Source organism: Crocuta crocuta, unplaced genomic scaffold (genome assembly GCF_008692635.1).
Source record: "Crocuta crocuta isolate KB4526 unplaced genomic scaffold, BGI_CrCroc_1.0 scaffold158, whole genome shotgun sequence".
In the NCBI taxonomy this organism is placed as follows: domain Eukaryota; kingdom Metazoa; phylum Chordata; class Mammalia; order Carnivora; family Hyaenidae; genus Crocuta; species Crocuta crocuta.
This window is the reverse complement of record NW_027532590.1, coordinates 588,793-611,023: the sequence shown is the minus strand read 5'-3', so window position 1 is coordinate 611,023 and position 22,231 is coordinate 588,793. Positions and strand designations below refer to the sequence as shown.

General features: G+C 36.2%; 1 protein-coding gene and 1 pseudogene across 1 annotated transcript; both read left to right on the top strand.

Moving 5' to 3' along the window:
• The first annotated feature begins 95 nt into the window (after positions 1-95).
• Positions 96-21,553, top strand: LOC144244356 (COP9 signalosome complex subunit 5 pseudogene; annotated as a pseudogene).
• A 36-nt stretch (positions 21,554-21,589) lies between these two features.
• On the top strand, positions 21,590-22,231 carry LOC144244355 (beta-defensin 131A-like). Its single transcript, XM_077779639.1, has 2 exons — positions 21,590-21,648; positions 22,084-22,231. Exons 1-2 carry the CDS (start codon positions 21,590-21,592, stop codon positions 22,229-22,231), a joined length of 207 nt encoding a protein of 68 aa, XP_077635765.1.

Genomic DNA, 22,231 nt, shown 5'->3' with positions numbered 1-22,231 from the left:
AGCTTTATTTCAACCTCACAAGTGAAAAGAGTTAGAAGAATGGATGACAGTGATGGTGTGAATATATTTAACATCACTGAACTGTACATTTCAAAATGGTCAAGATTGTAAATTTTATGTTATGGGTACCTCGAGTCAACTTAAAAGAAGAAGACGAAGAAGAAGAAACCCAAAGAACAGCATATGAGGAAGTAGTTAATCTGGTATTTAAAATATGGACAAAACTCCTAAATAAACATCAGCAAAGTGAACCATGCACTGTATTGAAAACCTAGTGTGTTGTGACCAAGAAAAGTTTTGTCCTAGAAATGCAAGAAGATTGCAATTTATTAAGAAAACTACTAGGAGGGCACCTGGATGGCTCAGTCAGTTAAGTGTCCAACTGTTGGTCATAATCTCATGATTCATGAGATTGAGCCCCATGCCTGGCTCCACACTGACAGAGCAGAGCCTACTTGGGATTCTCTCTCTCCCTCCCTGCTCCTCTTTGCTGGCACTCTGTTTCTTTCTAAATAGACAAACAAACAAAAGAAAAAGAAAACTAAGGAACAAGTATCAACAAATTAAAGGAAAGAAACCAATGATCACCTCAATAGATATTGAAATTGCAATTGATAGAATGCAGCCTATCCTCCTTTAACAAAATCCTAATCAGCTAGAGATGCACAGAAACCTCTTTAAGTTGCTGCAACCATATCTGGCATAAGCCAATTGGGAGAGCAGCCATGGAGTCCCTGGGATTATCACTGTCAAGGTGTTTCTTACTCGGAGCTTGATCCCTGTGAACTAACATTGATCTTCTCTGTAGGTTCAGCTTAGTAATTGTTCTGTTTCTTAAAAAGAGGAAACAATGGCTGTAGAAGATGCTTCAGGCAGGTAGTTCCTAGAATCAAACACAACCCATTTTAAAGCTCTGATAGGAATCACGTATAATTTCAAAGTCATTGCTTTGTCTGTGACATTGCTTAGTTACTTACTGCAACTAATTTTGAAGTGGAAAAGCTATGTCCCTTAATCTTACCTATATTTTTCCTTCTTTCCCAATATTCCTTAAGTGCCCCCCTTATTTAGAAAAGCACGTGCGTTTTTCCTGTTCAGCGTACACTTTTCTCCATGCATTTACAAATGCAAAAGCATGGAAAGGGTGTGTGCTCAGAAAACAAGCCATGGTCTGTGAGCAAGGGAGGAACCAAACACTTGAGTTATACCACCACCTTCTGCAAAACAAAAGAAAGGTTTCCATTTGCCAACAAGGTAAGTTGCAAGAACCAGAGAAGACATAAAAGCTTAAGAATTCTGCCAAAGGAGAGCACAGAAAGAGTGGTGTAGGTGTGCTGATACAAAAGGAAAGCCTCAGTTAATAACAACACCATTAGACAGAATACCCTGTCCAAAGGAACTAGCAAAGACTTAATTAAGTAGGTGTCTGCTACTTCAAATGTAAAAACAGCCATACAAAACTACAAGAAACATGAAAAATCATGGGGCACCTGGGAGGCTCATTCAGTTAAGTGTCCGACTTCGGCTCAGGTCATGATTTCATAGTTCGTGGATTCGAGCCCCCCATCGGGCTCTGTGCTGACAGCTCAGAGCCTGGAGCCTGTTTCAGATTCTGTACCTCCCTTTCTCTGACCCTCCCCTACTCACGCTGTATATGTCTCTCTCTCTCTCTCTCTCTCTCAGAATAAATAAAACATTTAAAAAAAAGAAAAGAAAAGAAAAACATTTAAAAAAAAGAAAAGAAAAGAAAAATCAAGGAAACATGTCATCACAAAAAGAAAATAATTTTCCAATAACTGAGTTTGTCTTTCCAGCTGTGCTGGTCATGCCTAGAAAATTCTTGTTTCTCTCCAGCAGCATTCAAGAGTACTGAGGCATGACCTCCATGTCTGAGGAGAGGAAGGAAAAAAACAAAAAAGGAAGCAAATAAGAATGTCTAAGGGCATTAAAGGGACACAGCCCCCTGCTGATTACTTCAGGACAAGTCTGTACACAAGACCCCGGGAGTAACCCACTTAAGGATCACCCCACAAAGGACACCCCAACACTCTAAACCAAACCTTCCCCCAACTCAGGCTTGCTCCCAGGCGCTTCAGTGAGCAAGTCTGTTAACTAGAATGCTCTCAGAAAAACAGACAAGGGTCAGCAAGGGAAAAGCTACAGGAAACTGGTGCTTTAGTGCCACCCTCTGGAAAACAAAAAGAAGTTTCCAGCAGCCAGCCTGGTGAATTGTAACAAGAGACTATATAGAGTTTACAATTCTGCCACAAGAGGGAGACAGGAGTGGAGCAGATCTACCCAAACAAATCCTAAACAACTCCAGATAAAACTCTGCCACATTTGAGTAAGACTAATCAAGGAAGTATGCCACCACCAAAAGGAAAATGATAATTCGCAACAACTGATTTCAAATCCATGGAATATTGTGATCTATCATCTAGATGATAAAGAATTCAAAATGGCTGTTTTGAGAAAACACTAATTCAGAAAGAACTCTACACCCTTATGTTCATAGCAGCATTATTTACAATAGGCCTAGACATGGGAACAACCCAGGTGTCCATCAACAAAAAACTGGATATAGAAGTCCTGATACAAATAGATACAAGAGAATATTCTTTAACCATTATAAACACACACACACACACAAGGAAATCCTGCCATTTGTTACAACATGAACTTTGAGAGCATTATGCTAAGTGAAATAGAGAGACAGAGAAAGGCCAATACTGTATGATCTCACTTATATGTGGAATCTAAAACAAACAAGCAAAGAATAAACACACCAAACTCAGAAAAAGATGTGATCTGTGACTACCAGAAGCAGGGGGCTAGGGAGACAGGGAAAGGAGGAAGCTTGTCAAAAGATACAAACTTCCAGTTACAAGATAAATAAGTACTAAGGATGTGATGGACATGACTACAGTTAACACTGCTCTATGGTACACAGGAAAGTTAAGAGAGAAAATCCTGAGTTCTCATCAAAAGGGAAAAAAAGCTTTTTTCTTTCTTTAATTTCTCCTTTTATTGTATCTATATGAGATGATGGATACTAACTAAGCCTACTGCAATCATTTCACAATGCATGTGAGTAAAACCATTACATTGTATGCCTTAAGCTTTTATAATGATGTATGTAAATTCTAGTTCAATAAAAATGGAAAAAATCAAGCAAAATATTTTGGAGAAACATACTCAATGAGCTATAAGAAAACTCAGCTCAATGATATAAGGGAAAAAATACATGACCAAAGTGAGCTCATTACCAAAGATATAGAAACTGTAAAAAGAACCCAACAAATTCCAGAGCTAAAGAATTCGGTGAATGAGGACAAGGTTCAAGAAAATCCTGAGCTCATCTCCTCTCACAGGCCCAACAAACCCACAACTACATAGGGAACAATTCCCTCTGAAGGGGACTAAGAAACTGAATCACTAGAGCTTCCCCAACAAAGGACAGCAAGCACCTAGAGAAGTAAAAGAGGCTCCTTAAGCTTCAGATCCTACATAGGAGAGAAAAAATACCCAACACACATGGATTTGAAAAACAACAGGGACTATGTCCAGGAAAAGTACAGAACTGAAAGAAAAGGAAACCCCACTCTTAAAGGACTCAGGCGCCGACTCCCTCAACCTAGAAACCGGCATTAAAACACCATATTGAAAAGCCCATAGACCGTAGGTGATGGAGACCCACTGACTAATCTTGGAGCACCTGCTGCAGTGGGAGGAGGTGACCGGGGCTCCCTTGGGGACTGAGACACTGGTAGCAGCCATTTTTGCTGTATTTTTCTGCTGTGCTGATCAGTCTAGTTCCTTTAGACTAGTAGACTTTAGACTAACTCAGGTGGTCTGCCCCATTGAAAGCTGTGCACAGCCACACACCTTGGCTAGAACTTTTGTTGACAAGACAAGTTCACACCCAGAACATCCACAGCAGGCAGAACCAGGCTTCATAACTATCCAGGCTGGGGGCCACCCCCATACTCCAGCACAGGCCTCAGAAGTCATGGACAGGGATGCAGCCAGCCAGGCAGGGGGCTAGTCCCACAACTCAGTGCACCCTCAGCCATCCCAGCCCAGCCACAACAGCAGAGCTTCTTAAGAAATACGGAAGGGACTTCTTTAAGTGGAAACAAAAAGGCCACTACTAGAATTAAGAAAATATATGAGAGAAAAAAATCTCCCCGGCATATAAGAAAATTAGTGTGAAGGTTGAAAAACAAAAATAGTAAAATCAACATAACTGCAATAATTAGTTAAGGGATACACAAAATAAAAAAAGACTTAAAATTTTTCAAAAACATAAAAGATGGAGGTATAAAATTGTAGAGCTTTTAGGATGCATTCAAACTTAAATGACCACCAATTTAAAATAGACTGTTATATACATAGATTGTTATACATGACCCTCTTGTTAACGACAAACAAAACAAAACTATGATAGGTACACAAAAAATAAAGAGAATAGAAGCCAAATATCACACTAAAGAAACATATCAGATCATAAGGGAATAAACAAGAGAAGAACAGAGAACTACAAAAACAATCAACAAAATGGCATACTTACTTGTCAGTAATTACCTTAGATGTAAATGAACTTCAATATAAATGTTTCAATAAAATGCTTCAATTAAAAAAATAGGGTGACTGAACGGATTTTAAAAAGACCCATTTAAGGGCTCCTCAGTTAAGTGTCCAACATTGGCTCAGGTCATGATCTCACAGTTCGTGAGTTAGAGCCTCACATCGGGCTCTGTGCTGACAGCTCAGAACCTAGAGCCTGCTTTGGATTCTATGTCTCCTTCTATCTCTGTTCCTCCCCCATTCATGCTTTCTCTCTCTGTCTTTCAAAAATAAATAAATGTTAAAAAAATTTTTAAACCCATTTATATGCTGCCTACAAGGGACTCACTTCAAACCTAAAGACAAACACACTGAAAGTTAAAGGATAGAAAACAATATTTCATGCAGATGATAATGAAAAGAAAGCTGGAATAGCCATACTTATATTATCAAAATAATTTTTTCTTACTTATTCGGGAAAAGGAGGAATAACACATCTCTTTTTTAAGTTTTCATTTAAATTCCAGTCGGTTAACATACAGCGTAATATTAGTTTCAGGTGTTAAATATGATGATTCAACACTTCCACACAACACCCAGTGCTCATCACAAGTGCACTCCTTAATCCCCGTCACTTATATGACCTATTCCCCCAACCCACCCTTCCTCTGGTAACCATCAGTTTATTCTCTGCACTTAAGAGTCTAATTTTTCATTTGCCTTTCACCCCTTTTATTTCCCTTTGGTCATTTGTTTTGTTTCTTAAATTCTACATACGAGTGAAATCATATGGCATTTGTCTTTCTCTGACTGACTTATTTCACTTAGCATAAGTGACTAGCTCCATCCATGTCTTTGCAAATGGCAAGATTTCATTCTCTTTTATGGCTGAGTAATATTCCATTACATATATTCCACTTTTTCTTTATCCATTCACCTGTTCATGGGCATTTGGGTTGTTTCCATAATTTGGCTGCTGTAGATAATGTTGCTATGAACATCGGGCAAAATAGACTTTAAAACAAAGTCTGTAACAAGACAAAGAAATCAGTATAGAATGATGAAGGAATCAATCCAACAAGAAGATATAACACTTTTATAAATATTTACATACACAGCATAGAAGAACCTAAACATACAAAACAAATATTAAAAAATACAAAAGGAGAAATTAACAGTAAAATAATAGTAGTAGGAGACTTTAACACCCCACTTACATCAATGGATAGATCACCCAGACAAAAAAATTAGTAAATAAATATTGGCTTTAAATGATACATTAGACCAGATGGACATAATAAATATATATAGAGAGAGAAAGAGAACATTCAACCCCAAATCGTCAAAATACACATTCTTCTCCAGTGCACATGAGACATTCTCCAGGATAGATCATATATTGAGGTCACAAAACAAGTCTCAATAAAGTTAAAATGACTGAAAACATATCAAGCATCTTTTCCAACCACAATGATATAAAACTATAAATCAATTATAAGAAAACTAGAAAAGCAAACAAACAAACGTGGAAATGAAACAACACGCCACTAAACAAACAATGGGTCAATGAAAAGTTCAAAGAGAAAGTCAAAAACTACTTAGAGACAAATGAAAATGAAAACAAAATATTCCAAAAATCTGTGGGATGCAGCAAAGCAGTTCTAAGAGGGAAGTTTGTAGTGATACAGATTCACCTCTGGAAACAAGAAAAATCTCATATGTAAACAGTCTAAACTTACATCTATAAGAAGAAAAAAGCCCAAAATTAATGGAAGGATGGAAATAATAAAATGGAGAGCAGAAATAGAGACTAAAAAGGAAAAAAATAAAAGAAAAAGAAATCTTTCTTCAAAAAGATAAACGAAATACTAAACCTTTAGCAAGACTCGTCAAGAAAATGAGAGAGGGGCACCGAGGTGGCTCAGTCAGTTAAGCGTCCGACTTCGGCTCAGGTCATGATCTCACGGTTCATGGATTCGAGCCCCACGTTGGGTTCTGTGCTGACAGCTAGCTCAGATCCTGGAGCCTGCTTCTGATTCTGTGTCTCCCTTTCTCTGACCCTCCCCTGCTCATGCTGTCTCTCTCTCTCAGAAATAGATTTAAAAAAAACATTTAAAAATTTTTAAGAAAATGAGAGAGAGGGCCCAAATAAATAAAATCAGAAATGAAAGAGGAAAGGTACAACTGATACCACAAAAACAAAGGATCATAAAAGACTACTGCAAACAATTATACACCAATAAATTAGACAACCTAGAAGAAATGGATGAATCCCCAGACACATACAATCTTCCAAGGCTGAATCAAAAAGACATAGAAAATCTGAACAGACTGATTGCTAGTAATGAAAAGGAATCAGTAATCAAAAACTAACAAAAATCTAAGCTCAGACAGCTTCACGGTTGCATTTTACCAAACACTTAAAGAACAGTTAATACCTATTTTTATCAAACTATTCCAAAAGAATGAAATGGAAGGAACACTTCCAAGCTCATTCAATGAGGCCAGCATTACACTGATACCTAAGCCAAAATAAAAAGCATCCAAATTGGAAAGGAAGAAGTAAAATTGTTAACTATTTGCAAGTGACATCACACTATATCTATAAAACTTTAAGGCCTCCACCAAGAAAACAATTAGAATTGATAAATGAATTCAATAAATGTGCAGGATACAAAATCAATGTTCAGAAATCTGTTGCATTTCTATACACCAATAATGAACTATCAGAATGACAAATTAAGAAAATGACGCCATTTGCTATTATATCACAAAGAATAAAATGCCAAGGAATAAATTTAATCAAGGAGGTAAAACACACATACTCTGAAAACTATGATGAAGGAATTTTAAGACAATACAAGTAAATAGAAAGATATACTACAACTGGCAGACAGTTTTGTCTGCAGTCTCGTGACAGACCTTGAGCCAAAGTCACCCAGCTAAGCCACACCCAGATTCTTGATCCATAGAAACCATCAGGTAATAAATGTTTGTTGTTTTAAGCCACTACATTCGGGGGTATTTTGCTATCCAATAATATGTAACTAATACATTTTCCTTGTGACATTTCTATAAAGTGGTTATTCCATTTCACAAAATGTGTTGAGTAGTTATCTTATTCTATCATCTGAATTATTCTCATAAAATAGAAATTATCTGTTCCTTGAAAGTTGTGCATAAATTCTATCTTGAATGTGAAAAGACAGAAGTTTGACTGCTTACAACTTTATCTTATTGACCAACTTTATTGATTTATATTTCCATAAAAGTGTCCATTTCATTCAGATATTCAATATAGGGAGTTTGTAGTATTGTGTTATAATGTTTAAACTCCTCTCTACCTGTTATTTTAATGGAAAAGAAATAAAGCAAAATAGTAATGATTTTCCAAGTGGTAGAATAATGTATAATATTTATTATTATCTAAATAATTTAATGGGTTTTTAAATTTAAAAAATACTATTCAGGAATAAAAATAAAATGTACAATAGAGTATATAAGTATCTATGTTTATCTATTTGAATATATATTTACTTATATACAGAGAAAAAGTTATTAATAACTTAGCACGAGTATATTCAGTAGAAAAACAAGGGAAGATGTCAGAAACCTGTAAGGTAAGGAGTGAATGGAAAGAATTGGAAACAGAGCACATACTACTCTTTTCATAAGAGGAAGGGGGGAACTTTTGGATCTTACATAAAAAGTAACTAAAACAAAAGAAAAGTAATTTTATGTTTTTTTTTAAAGTACAGGACTTGAAGACGTTTATAGACTAAAAGTAAGGAAATATTTAATTAAGAAAGATTTCAACAAGAAGGAAAAGAGAGCATTGATGCAGCAAGGACTCCAAAGTTTTTGCCACTACTGAGTACAGGGAAGGAAGGTAGACAATTAACACTTGATTATAAATTATTCACTGAATATCTAGTACCTTTATGGGGAGCTGTATCCAATAAAACACAGTAATTCCTAGGTCTAATTTACTATCTCATGGTAAATTAACTCCTTTCACCTTCTGCTGTGACCATTCTTACTTGGATAGCTTGATAGGTATTTGATTTTCTTTGTGTTCTTTTAAGGAAAGGAATTTGACAAAGTGCCTTTTTTTTTCCCCTGAGGCCCTAAGCAATCTGGTGATAAGCTACCTTTCAACATTCACCTGGTGCCCACAAACACACCCCCTGAATGCAGTGAACCTTACTCCTACCCTTCCTTTGATGTTTCTGACTGCCAGCCCATGGATCACATAATGTTCTTAGGCCTCCAGGGCAGCCTGCCAAGCCCTCCTCCTGGCTCCAGATCTACCTGCATGGGAAACAAATACTTATAGAAAATGTCAAAGCATCACTGAAAATTCTGCTCTCAATGTTCCACAAGGAACACTTCATGAGTTCCTTGTGTTCATGAGTTCAATTGCTTTGCAACATAAACTATACTTCCAAAGCTTGTCCTCATAATCAAGAAGGCAAGAATTCAAAGACACATGAGAAAAATCAGTAACTTCAGAATTTATGATAAGAGATGCTAAATACTCCAGGTCAGACAGGTTTAGGTAAATGGTGCAATCATCAATAACCAGGACATATTCCAGTGCCCTAAGATTTTACTGTGAGTTTTTAGGGTACTGGGAGACACTTATTCCCAGATACCATTTTCCCAGTAACTTCAGGGGAGAAAAACATGAACCCAGACTTAGGGAAAGTCATCCTCAGATCTTTCAGCCCCTCAGTGGCCCTACTGAGGCTAAGGCTTTTGAGATTTACCTCTTTCAGGACCTGGATCCAGCAATAGCACTACAGCCTCCACCAATCCTATATCCTGAGTCAGCTCAAGATGTCATTTTCAAAATCTGCATAGTCAGGGAGGACCCTCTCAAATAATGTGATTATATGTTCCATTCAGTGAAACCCTGAAGTAGAAGCAGCACCTAGAAGAAGCCACAGCAGAAAGGAGTTGGAGTGATACCACCTAGGAGAATATGAAGATCAAATAAGATCCTGAATGTGAATGTACTTTGCAGTAACTAAAATTGATGTTTTCATGATGCCTTCTTTAAGCATTCCCTAGCTCCCAAACTACTCTGGTGTTCCCTTATGTTCATTTCCTTCCTGTCTATGAAGTAATTTGTGACACTTTGTCAGACATATTCTCATATTGCATTGCCATTGATTTTTCTATATTATTTGCTGTCCTAAGTGCATCAAAGCTGTGCTCTTCCTTTTTGATTCCTCTCACATTACATATAATTGTGGTGTGTAAACAATTTGTATTCACTAAGACTTTGGGTATAAACATAAGTTGATTTAATTCAGTCGGGTGCACAGAGAGGCAAACAGAAGCTTTTCTATTTCAATAGTGTGTGTATGCTTTCAAATGTAATTTCATTGTCTACATCTGCTAAGATAGACTTAAAAATATTAATAAGCAGACATGCTGTTATACTAGTGTTTTGCTTCCTGTCGTTGGGAAAATAAATTGAATACTTTAACTCTGTAAGTGCCTTAACCTTTACAGTTCTGACAGGAACCTTAAGACAATGATTTTTGACAGACTATCTCTTCTGCCTTCACCATAGCTGCTCCTTCTCTGTAAGTTCTGTGCATCCTACTATCTTTGTCTACACCCTGTCAACATTTGACAAATGTACTTTGAATGACTGATAGTCATATCCATCGCATGCTGTCTCCTGATATGAAGGTTCATTGGAACACAGAAATGTTCCTGCTACTGAAAGGTTCAATAATCACACAGCAACTCATCTCTTGAATACTAAACATACAAAGAAGTTCTCTTCCTCCCAGCTACTGATTCTCTCTAACTGGCTTATTTAACAATGAGGGTCTTGCATTCCATCCTTGGAGTCCTTGCCTTGCTGTCCATAGTTCCTCCAGGTAAGACGGAAATCTTTCATTACAAAGACATGAAAATATAAATGAAAGAGAATACACAGTCGTCTAAGGGTTGGACAGGTGCAGATTGTACCTCACAATGTGAGAGAGGACTGCATTGGTCCTCACAGCAATGGAGAGTTGGATGGATGCTAAGGGCAAATTCATAAGGTGGTCTGCTTCAGTGATTTCACTTATTTATGAACTTCAACTTAAGGACTGTTGTTTGACCAATAACGATGAGAGTTATGTTCACAGAACACAAGAAATGTGGGGAATTAAAACAATGGAAAGTGAATAGTTATTAGAATGGCCAAGGGTGACGAGGAGGTTGCCCCATCTGTGGGTCACGGAACTCTGATCGCAGATATAGGTAAAGGCCTCAGTGGAAATTACTTTGTGTATGATGGGAATTAAGATTCCATATTAACATTTATCCAAATGACCACTTATACAGGGATATTTACTGAATAATCAATCTAACCTTCCCAAGTTAATTTTTAAATCCACCAACACTATATAATAAAAATATGTTAATCATTGGATTTATAACTAGAATTTATATTATTATCTATTGACTTACCTATCTTTTCTGAGGCACACACTACCTTAGAGCACCTTTAATAGCTAACAATTCAATATTTCCCTCATTGTTCTTGTTTATTATGTATTTTTCATGAGATAAAATTCATTCTTCTAAGGTATACCATTTCAGTGGTTTTCTATATATTCATAAGGTTGTACAACCATCACCACTATCTAATTCTAGAACCTTTCATCACCCAAAAAAGGAACTCCATGTCATTAGCAGCCATTTCCTATCTTCCCTTTTTCTCAGACCCTGGCAGCTACTACTCTATTATCTGTATCAGTTTACCTGGTTTAATGAAATCATACAATATGTGACCCTTAGAGTCTTTTTCTTTCACTAAGCATGTTTTTCAGAGTTAATCCATGTTGAAATATGTATCAATGCTTAATTTCTTTCAAATGATGAGTGGAAGTCTAGTGCATGGATACACTACCTTTTATTCATCTATTCATCAGTTAATGGACATTTGGATTATGTCTGCTTTGGAGCTATTTTTGAATGATGCTGCTATGAACAATTATATCCAAATTTTTGTTTTAGATATATTTTCACATCTCTTGAGTATATAACTTAGATTAGAATTGCTGTGTTATACAATAACTATGTTTAACTTTCTGAGAAGTTATCAAACAATTTTCCACAACTGCATGCTTCATTTTATAATCCCATCAGCTATGCATAAGAAGACAATTTCTCCACACCTTCACCAACATGTGATATTGTCTGTCTTTTTTATTATGATTATCTTAGTTGCTGTAGCAATATCTCATTGTAGTTTTAATTTGCATTTAATTTGCAATTTAATGATGTTTATCATCTTCTCATGTTTTCTTGGTCATTTATGTATCTTTTTTGTTAACACGTGTATTCAAATCCTGTACTTTTTTTAAAATTAGGTTGTCTTTTATTGTTGAGTTGCCATTTCTTTATATATTTTGAACACTAAACGTTTATCACATAAAGGTTTATAAATATTCTCTCCCATTCTGTGGGGTTTTTTTTTAATATTTTACTGGAAATGTTTGCTGTACCAGGGAGTATGTTTTCAGTTCAATCTACAAACAACTCAAATTCAATTGGCTTAAACAATAAAGAAAATATATTATTGTACATAAGAAATCCGAAGGTAAGACAGTTCTGAAATTGGCTAATGCAGCAGATCATTCACACTATGATGTGTTGGAAGAGTGTCAGATTTATCCTTGACTAGCTTTTCTATGGTCTCAAAATAGCTATCACTGTTCTAGAGATCATATCCAGATCCACCACATTACATGAGAGTAAAAGGAGAGCATCTCTTCATATACCAACAACGAACACGTTCTCAGAAGTTCCCCAGAAATGGGTTACATACCTACCCCCAAACTAATCGCTGGCAAATAAATAGAGAACACTATCATTAGCTTAAACTTAATACAGATTTATGTGTAAGATATCTAGAAAAATGGTAGACAACCAGACATTAGGACTCTGGCCACAAGAACATATATTAAGATACCGGAAAATAAGCACATATACCTATACACTATTGTTTAGTTTTGTCACCTTGCTTGAAAATTGATATAAATGAAAGCATATAATATGTACATTTTGCATCTGGCTTACTTTGCTCCATATGACATGTATGAAATTTGACTATGTTGCTGTGTATGGCATATTCCTATACAGTGTTCCATCAGAGTAATATGCCATAAATTATTCATCTTACCATTGATGAACATTTAGATTGTTTCAAGGATTTGACTGCTATAAACACTATTGCTGCTATTAATTTTTGCTAAATGATTCCTGTTGTATATGTGAACACATATTTATCAGGTAGATAGCTAGGAATTAATGTTTTGTCATAGAATGTGTACATCTTCAACTTTAGCAAAAAATGCCAAAAAGTTTCCCAAGTAGTTGAGCGAATTTACACTATCCTCCGCAGTGAAGAACAGAACTCTTATTGGTCCACATTCTCAGTCAGTTTATACGATCAAGGTGTTAAATTATACTCATTCAAGATTATGCATGGTAGTAACAGAGTGTACTTTACATTTAAATTCCTATATTAGTAATAAGATGGAAGACAGTTTCATTTGTCTTTTGGCTATTTTAATATCAATTCCCAAAGTACCTTTCAAGTATTCTGTAAATTGTTCATTGAGTCTTTTGATTTTTTTCTCAGTGATCTGTAGAGTTTCACTATAAATTCTGGATGCAAATGCTTTATTATGTGTGTTGCAAATATCTTCTGCTCTGTGATGTTATTTTTATAAAAAGAGATTTTCGATATTAACGTAAGTCCAATTCATCAGACTTCATTTTAACTTAAGCTTTTTGTGTTCCTTTTTCACCTAAAGGTCATAAAGATATTCTCTGAATAGTTTCTTCAAAATGTTTTTCTTTATCTTTCAAAAGTTTTATTATTTGCCTGTCAAAGTTAAATTGTAAATCTCCACCTAGTACTGATTTTCATGAAGTTGGGCTCAAATTTGTTCTTAAATTTGTTTTTACCACATATGTAGCAAATTGACCCAAAAACTTTTCTTGAAAAAATATTTTTCTCAATGACTTACGGTGCCCTTTTGTCATAAATCTAGGGTATATCCCAGGCTATCTACTCCATTCCATTGTTTCATTTGTCTTTCTTGGCATAAATAATATACTATTCTAATTAATGACAATATATAATGCTTTCATATATGGTAGAGAAAGGTATCTACGTTTTTTTTTTCAAGGAGAGTCTTGAACAGTGTTGCCCCCTTGAATTTCCACATAAACTTAAGAAAAAACTATTGCTATTCACGTACACATGCTTACATATTCAGTGACAATTTTCATGAAGATTTCAGTGAATTTAGAGGTCAATTTAGGGAAGCCTGATATCTTTACAAAATTAAATCTTTCTGCAGCTCTGTAATATTTTGAAATCAGGAAGTGGAACACCTCCAGCTTTGTTTTTCTCTCCCAAAGTTGCTTTGGTTATCCAAAGTCTTTTATGGTTCTGTATGAGCAAAAATAAAGGACATAGAGAGAAAGAAAGAAAGAAAGAAAGAAAGAAAGAAAGAAAGAAAGAAAGAAAGAAAGAAAGAAAGAAAGAAAGAAAGAAAGAAACCAAAATCTGGTTCTTTGAAAATATAAACAAAATTAATAAGCCCATAACCAGATTCATCAAGGGGGGGGGGGAAGACCCAAATCAATAAAATCAGAAACTAAGGAGGAGATTGAACAACTGACATTACAGGAATACAAAGGATTATAAGGGAATACTATGAAAAATTATATCCCAAGAAATTGAACAACCTAGAAGAAATTGATAAATTCCTAAAAACATATAATCTCTAATAAAGTAGCATTAAAAAGCTACTTTAAGATTTAAAAAGCAACGTTATTTACAATTCCACACACACAAAAATACCTAGGAATATACTTAACCAAGGAGGTAAAATATCTGTACTCTGAAAATTATAAAACTTTGATGAAAGAAATTGGAGATGATATAAACAAATGGAAAGATAGTCCATGTTCATGGATGGAAGAATTAATATTGTTAAAATTTCCATATTACCCAAAGCAATCCGCAGATCTGGTGCAATCCCTATCAAAATATCAACAGCATTTTTCACAGAACTGGAAAAACTCATTCTAAAACTTCTACAAAACCACCAAAAATCTCAAAGAGCCAAAGAAAGAAAAATAAAGCTAGAGATAACACAGTACCAGATTTCAAGATATACAGCAAAGCTATAGGAATCAAAACAGTATGGTACTGGCACAAAAATAGACACATAGATCAAGAGAACATAATAGAGAGCTCAGAAATAAACCCACAATTACATTGTCAATTTATGACAAAAAGGCATGGATACACAACAGAAAAAAGACAGTCTCTTAAGTAAATGTTGCTGGGAAAACTGGACAACTACACACAAAAGAATGAAACTACCACTTTCTAACACCATACACAAAAATAAACTCAAAATATATTAAGACCCTAAATGTGAGACCTGAAACCATAAAAATCTTAGAAGAGAACACAGGCAGTAATTTCTTTGACACAAGCCATAGCAACATATTTCTAGGTATGTCTCCTAAAGTAAGGGAAGCAAAAGTAAAAATAAACTATTGGGACTACATCAATATAAAAAGGTTTTGCACAGTGAGGAAAACCATCAACAAAATATAAAGGCAACTTACTGAGGGCATCTGAGTGGCTCAGTCAGTTGAGCGTCTGACTTCAGCTCAAGTCATGATCTTGTTGTTCATGGGTTCAAGCCCCACATTGGGCTTGCTGCTGTCAGCACAGTGCCTGCTTTAGATCCTCTGTCCCCCACTCTGTGCCCCTCCTACACTTGTGCTCTCCCAAAAATAATTAAAGTTTTTTAAAAAGGCAACCTACTGTAAGAAGATATTTGCAAATGATGTATCTAATAAGGGGTTAATATGCAAAATATATAAAGAACTTACACAACTCAATGCCAAAAAGCACACAAATAATCTATTTAAAAATAGGCAAAAGACCTGAATAGACATTTTCAGAAATACAAATGGCCAACAGACAGATGAAAAAGATGTTCAACAGCATTAACCATCAAGGAAATGAAAATCAAAACCACAATGAGATATCACCTTATACCTGTTAGAATGCCTAAACTCAAAAAGATAAAAAATAACAAGTGTTGGCAAGAATATGGAAAAAAAGAAACCCTCATTATACTGTTGGTAGAAATGTAAATTGGTATAGTCACTTTGGAAAACAATATATTTTAATTTTATTTAAAAATAGAACTCGTATATGATCTAGTAATTCAACTACTGAGCATTTACCCCCAAAAATGAGAACACTAATTTGAAAAGACATATAAACCCCTATGTTTATTGCAACATTAGTTACAATAGCCAAAATATGGAAGCAACATAAGGGGCCCATGAACAGATGAATGGACAAAGAAGATATAAGATACATATTAAATACACACACACACACACACACACACACACAATATGCACAGCCTTAAAAAACATGAGATCTTGACAGTTGCAACAACATGGATGGACCTAGAGATTATTATGCCAAGTGAAATAAGTCAGATTCAGAGAGACAAATATCATATGATTTCTTTCATATGTAGAATCTTAAAAAATAAAACAAATGAGTAAACAAAAAGTAGAATCAGTTCTATAAACATAGAGAACAAACTGATGGTTGCCAGAGAGAAGGGGAATGGGGTGGGGGTGGGGGATAGTAATGGACAAAATGGGTGAAAAAAAGTGGGAGATGCAGGTTTCCAATTATGGAAAGAATAAGTCGCAGTAATAAAAGTTACAACATAGGTAATACAGTCAAAGATATTGTAATAACATTGTATGGTGACAGATGGTAGCTACACTTGTGGCAAACAAAGCACAACATATAGAGATGTTGCATCATTATTCTGTACACCTGGAACTGATGTAAACTATCCTTAAAACAATTTTTAAAAAAAGAAAACAGAAATACTTCAAGTAAACAAACTCACTTTATATCCAAAGAACTAAAAAGAAAAATGAACTAAGGCCAAAGTCAGCTGAAGGAAGGAAATAAAAAAGACTAAAGTGGAAACAAATAAAATAGAGACCACACAAAAAAAGAAAATATCAATGAAATGAGGAGCTGTTTCTCTGAAAATATAAAACTAGCCAACCGGATCCAACGATACATTAAAATAATTATTCACCATGACCAAGTGGGATTTACACCTGGGATGCAGGGCTGGTTTAATATCCTCTAAAACAATCAACGTGAGGGGTGTCTAGGTAGCTCAGTCGGTTGAGAGTTCAACTTTGGCTGAGGTCATGATCTCATGGTTTGTGGATTCGAGCCCCGCATTGGGCTCTGTGCTGACACCTCAGAGCCTNGCATTGTTTCTTGATTTAAAAAAAAACCCTCAAGAAAGTAGGCATAGAGGGATCATACCTCAGGATCATAAAATCCATATATTAAAGACTCACTGCTAATATCATCCTCAATGGGGAAAAACTGATAGCTTTCCCCCTAAGGTCAGGAACAAGATAAGAATGACCACTCTCGCCACTGTTATTCAATATAGTATTGGAAGTCTTAGCGTTAACAATCAGAAAACACAAAGGAATAAAAGGCATCCAAATCAGCCAGGAGGAAGTCAAACTTTCACTCTTCGCAGATGACATGGTACGACATGGAAAACCCAAAAGATTCCACCAAAAAACTGCTAGAACTGATCCATAAATTCAGCAAAGTTGCAAGATATAAAATCAATGCACAGAAATAAGTTGCTTGCCTATACACCAATAATGAAGTAGCAGAAAGAGAAATCAAGAAATCAATCCCATTTACAATTGCACCAAAAACCATAAAATACCTAGGAATAAACCTAACCAAAGAGATGAAAAACCTATACACTGAAAACTATAGAAAACTTTTGATAGAAATTGAAGAAGACATTTAAAAAAAGGAAAATATTCCATGCTCCTGGATTGGAAGAACAAATATTGTTAAAATGTCAATACTACCCAAAGCAATATAAATCAAAATAACCCCAGCATTTTTCACAGAGCTAGAACAAACACTCCTAAAATTTGTATGGAATCAGAAAAGACCCCAAATAGCCAAAGCAATATGAAAAAGAAAACCAAAGCTGGAGGCATCAAAATCCCAGACTTCAAGATGTATTACAGAGCTGTAATCATTAAGACAGTATGGTATTGGCACAAGAACAGACACTCAGATCAATGGAAAAGAATAGAGAACCCAGAAATGGACCCACAAGTATATGGCCAACCAATCTTTGACAACGCAAGAAAGAATATCCAATGGAATAAAGACAGTCTCTTCAGCAATTGGTGCTGTGAAAACTGGACAGTGATATGCAGAAAAATGAACCTGGACCACTTTCTTACACCAAACACAAAAATAAACTCAAAATGGATGAAAGACTTAAACATAAGACAGGATGCCATCAAAAATGCCTCGAATAGAGGAGCACCTGGGTGGCTCAGTTAGTTAACTGAGAACTTAGGCTCAGGTAATGATCTCACAGTTTGCGAGTTCAAGCCTCACTTTGGGCTCTGTGCTGACAGTGCAGAGCCTGGAGCCTTCTTAGGATTCTGTATCACCCTCTTTCTTTGCCCCTCCCCCTGCTCATCAGCTCTCTCTCTCTCTCCGCTCTCTCTCAAAAATAAACATTAAAAAAAATTTAATCCTTGAAGGGAAAGCAGGCAGAAACCTCTTTGACCTCAGCCACAGCAATTTCTTATTCAACAAGTCTCTAGAGGCAAAGGAAACTAAAGTAAAAGTGAACTATGGAGACCTCATTAAAATAAAAAGCTTCTGCACAGCAAAGGAAACAATCAGAAAAACTAAAAGGCAACCAATGGAATGGGAGAAGATATTTGCAAATGACATATCAGATAAAGGGTTAGTATCCAAAATTTATAAAGAACTTATCAAACCCAACACCCAAAAAACAAATAATCCAGTGAAGAAATGGGAAAAAGATATGAATAGACACGTTTCCAAAGAAGACATCCAGATGGAAAACAGACACATGAAACAATGCTCAACATCACTCATCATCAGGGAAATACAATTTAAAACCGTAATGAGATACTGCCTTACTCCAGTCAGAATGGCTAAAATTAACAACTCAGGCAACTCAGATGTTGGTGAGGATGTGGAGAAAGAGGATCTCTTTTGCACTGCTGGTGGGAATGCAAACTGGGGCAGCCACTCTGGAAAACAGTATGGAGGTTCTTCAAAAAACTAAAAACTTTTGCTCCCATTCAGGGTATGATGACTTTTGTGCAGTTTGCTAACGATGACTGTGCTTATGGTATGGGGCTTGAGCTAGGAATGGATCTCTTTTGTTATGGCGCACACTATTTTCATAAAGTTACTGGCCAGCTTTTACCACTTCCATATAATCTATTGAAGAGGAATCTCTTTGCAGAAATTGTTGAAGATCACCTGGCAAACAGAAGTAAAGAGAACATAGACCAACTTGCAGCATGAATGAGAACTGGCTTTCTTTTGGTGTACAATTTTTTTTTAAATATTTCTGAGAGAGAGAGAGAGGCAGCGTGAACAGGGGAGGGTCAGAGAAAGAGGGAGACACAGAATCCGAAACAGGCTCCAGGCTCTGAGCTGGCTGTCAGCATAGAGCCCGGCATGGGGCTCAAACCCACCACGATCCATGAGATCATGACCTGAGCCAAAGTCAGACGCTTAACCGACGGAGCCACCCAGGCGCCCCTGGTGTACAATATTTTAAAACATTAGTGTTAAACTTGTGAATTTCTTGTTTTTAAGAAATACAGAAAATAAATTGATGAAAATATTTACTAAAAACTTAAAAAAACATAAAACTACCCTACTACCCAGCAATTGCAATACTAGGTATTTATCCAAGAGATGCAGATGTACTGTTTTCAAGGGGCACATGCACCCCAATGTTTATAGCAGCGTTATCGACAATAGCCAAAGTTTGGAAAGAGCCCAAATGCTCACTGATGGATGAATGGATAAAGAAGATGTGGTAAAATATATATACACAATGGAAAATTACTTGGCAATCAAAAAGAATGAAATCTTGCCATTTGCAACTGTGTGGATAGAACTGGGGGGTATTATGCTAAGCAAAATTAGTCAGTCAGAGAAAGACAAATATCATATGACTTCACTCATATGAGGAGTTTAAGATACAAAATAGTTGAACATAAGGGAAGGGAAGGAAAAATAATATAAAAACAGGGAGGGGGACAAAACATAAGAGACTCTTAAATGTAGAGAACAAACAGAGGGTTGCTGGAGGGATTGTGGGAGGGGGGATGGGTTAAATGGGTAAAGGGGCATTAAAGAATCTACTCCTGAAATCACTGTTGCACTATAGGCTAGCATGGATATAAATTTAAAAATTAAAAATAATAAGAAATAATAATAATAAAATTTAAAATTTAAGTTTAAAAAATAAAAATAAAGAAATGATCCCTATAAAACTTAGATTTCATGGAGGGCAAAAGACAGAAGGGAATGCCTATGTGACACAGAGAGAAAGAGAGAGAGAGAGAAGTGGCAGTAAGAATTAGAAACCAAAGTGAGAAATTATGACTTATGGGAATTTGTGTAATCTTAGTAACTTCCTCAGAAAGGATACATGGCTTTGAGCCTAAATATACTGGGCAGTTAGAACCAAGATTCAACTTCTTCCTTGTCAGCTGATGATTTCTTTTTATTTCAGCAAGAAAGTAAAGGCAACAAGAGATAACTTCTACATTTTCCCACCACCATATGTCCTCACCTAGTTTTACCTTCTCCTGTCTTCTCTTCATTCTCTGGTTTAAAGTTAGCCCTCCGCGAGGTGTCATGACTGCCTCAAGAGACTAGTAGGAGTTCGCACCTGTGGTGGAGAGGGTCCCAAGCCCACATCCAGGAGCCTAGCTAGGTAAAGCTGCGTCTTGGCTGTGGAAGAGAGAACTTCCCCAATTACTCGGTGATCGCTGCCTCCGGGAGTGGTGTGGCTCAGAAAACCTGGGAATTGGCCAATAACATGCAGGAAGCCCAGAGTATCGTGAAATCTAGAAATACAAGAAACAGCAGCAAGAAATTCTGACAGCAAAGCCCTGGACTAAGGATCGCCATTTCTTTAAGTACTGCAAAATCTCAGCATTGACTCTACTGAAAATGATGCGTGCCAGATCAGCAAGTAACTTGGAAGTGATTGATCGCTTAATGCTAGGAAAGATGGATGGTGAAACCAGGATCCTTATGGACAGTGTTACTTTGCCTGTAGAGGGCACTGAAAACTGAGTAAATAAATGCTCGGGCTGCTGCACATGAGTGCATGGATGCATATATAAAAAATGCCAAACAGGTTGGCCTTCTTGAAAATGCAGTTGGCTGGTATCCTAACCATCCTGGCGATGGCCTCTGGCTTTCTGGGATTGCTGTTAGTAATCAGATGCTCAATCAGCAGTTCCAGGAACCATTCCTAGCAGTAGTAATTGACCCAACAAGAAGACTATCTGCAGGGAAAGTGAATCTTGGAGCCTGTAGGAAATACCCAAAGGGCTACAAACCCCCTGACGAAGGACCTTCTGAATACCAGACTATCACATTTAATAAAAGAGAAGATGTTAGTGTACATGCAAACAATATTATGCCTTATAAGTGTCATGTTCCAAATCATCATTGGATTGCAAATTGCTTGAGCTTTTGCAGAACGAATACTGTGTGAATACGCTGAGTTCCTCTAGCTTGCTTAGGATTGCAGACTATACCACTGGGCAGGTCTTTGATTTATCCGAAAAATTAGAACAGTCAGAAGCCCAGCTGGGATGAGAGAGTTTCATGTTGGGTTTGGAAACACATGACAGAAAGTCAGAAGACAAACTTGCCAAAACTACAAAAGACAGCTGTAGTAAAACTACCACAGAAGCTACCCATGCATTGATGTATCCGGTTATTAAGGATAAACTGTTTCATCAAATTAACATCTCTTAAACAATCACTAAGTAGTACTTTTTACTGAAAGCCAGTATGAGAAAAATACTCAACACATTAAAGCCATTTACCAAAATTCTTATTAGAACTAGAAGGTGCTCTGAAGTAGTCTGATTATAACATCCCGTAATAAAACTTAAGATGAAAAATAAATAAAGTTAACCCCTCCACTTGGAACTAGATTTTATCTCCACTGACTTGTGAAAGACTTCACTGCTGAAATTGAACACTGTTTCTTGCATCATGAATCCCCACCCTTAAACAAACTATCCTTTTCACACAGAAATATGCTATCATAGTCTCTCTCTCTCCTCTTCAGCTCACTGCCCCATTTATCACCCTATAGAAGAAATCCTCATATATCTTTCTTCAATATCTCTACTTTTCTCTTTTGTATTCTTTTGTTGTTGTTGTTGTTGTTATTGTTTTGTGAGCAAGTTCTTTATGGATGTTATTTTATTATAAAACACTTCAGACATTAAAATATACAAATAAAAAATATAACCATTTTTTTCTCTTTCCAAAGCCAGGACCTTTTTTTCTAAAGACATATGCCCTTCAAGAAACTATAACTGCAGAATGAAGTGCAATTCTGATGAACGTGCAATTAAATATTGTGCTGACTGGACCATCTGCTGCAAACCAAAGAAAATTAAATTTAGGGAAAAAAAGTGGTGA

Excerpts from the sequence above, each read along its gene's own strand:
- LOC144244355 (XM_077779639.1), top strand. The coding sequence starts at position 21,590 with ATGAGAAAAATACTCAACACATTAAAGCCATTTACCAAAATTCTTATT. Across the intron at positions 21,649-22,083 it reads ATTCTTATTAGAACTAGAAG|GACCTTTTTTTCTAAAGACA; the intron begins GTGCTCTGAAGT and ends TTCCAAAGCCAG.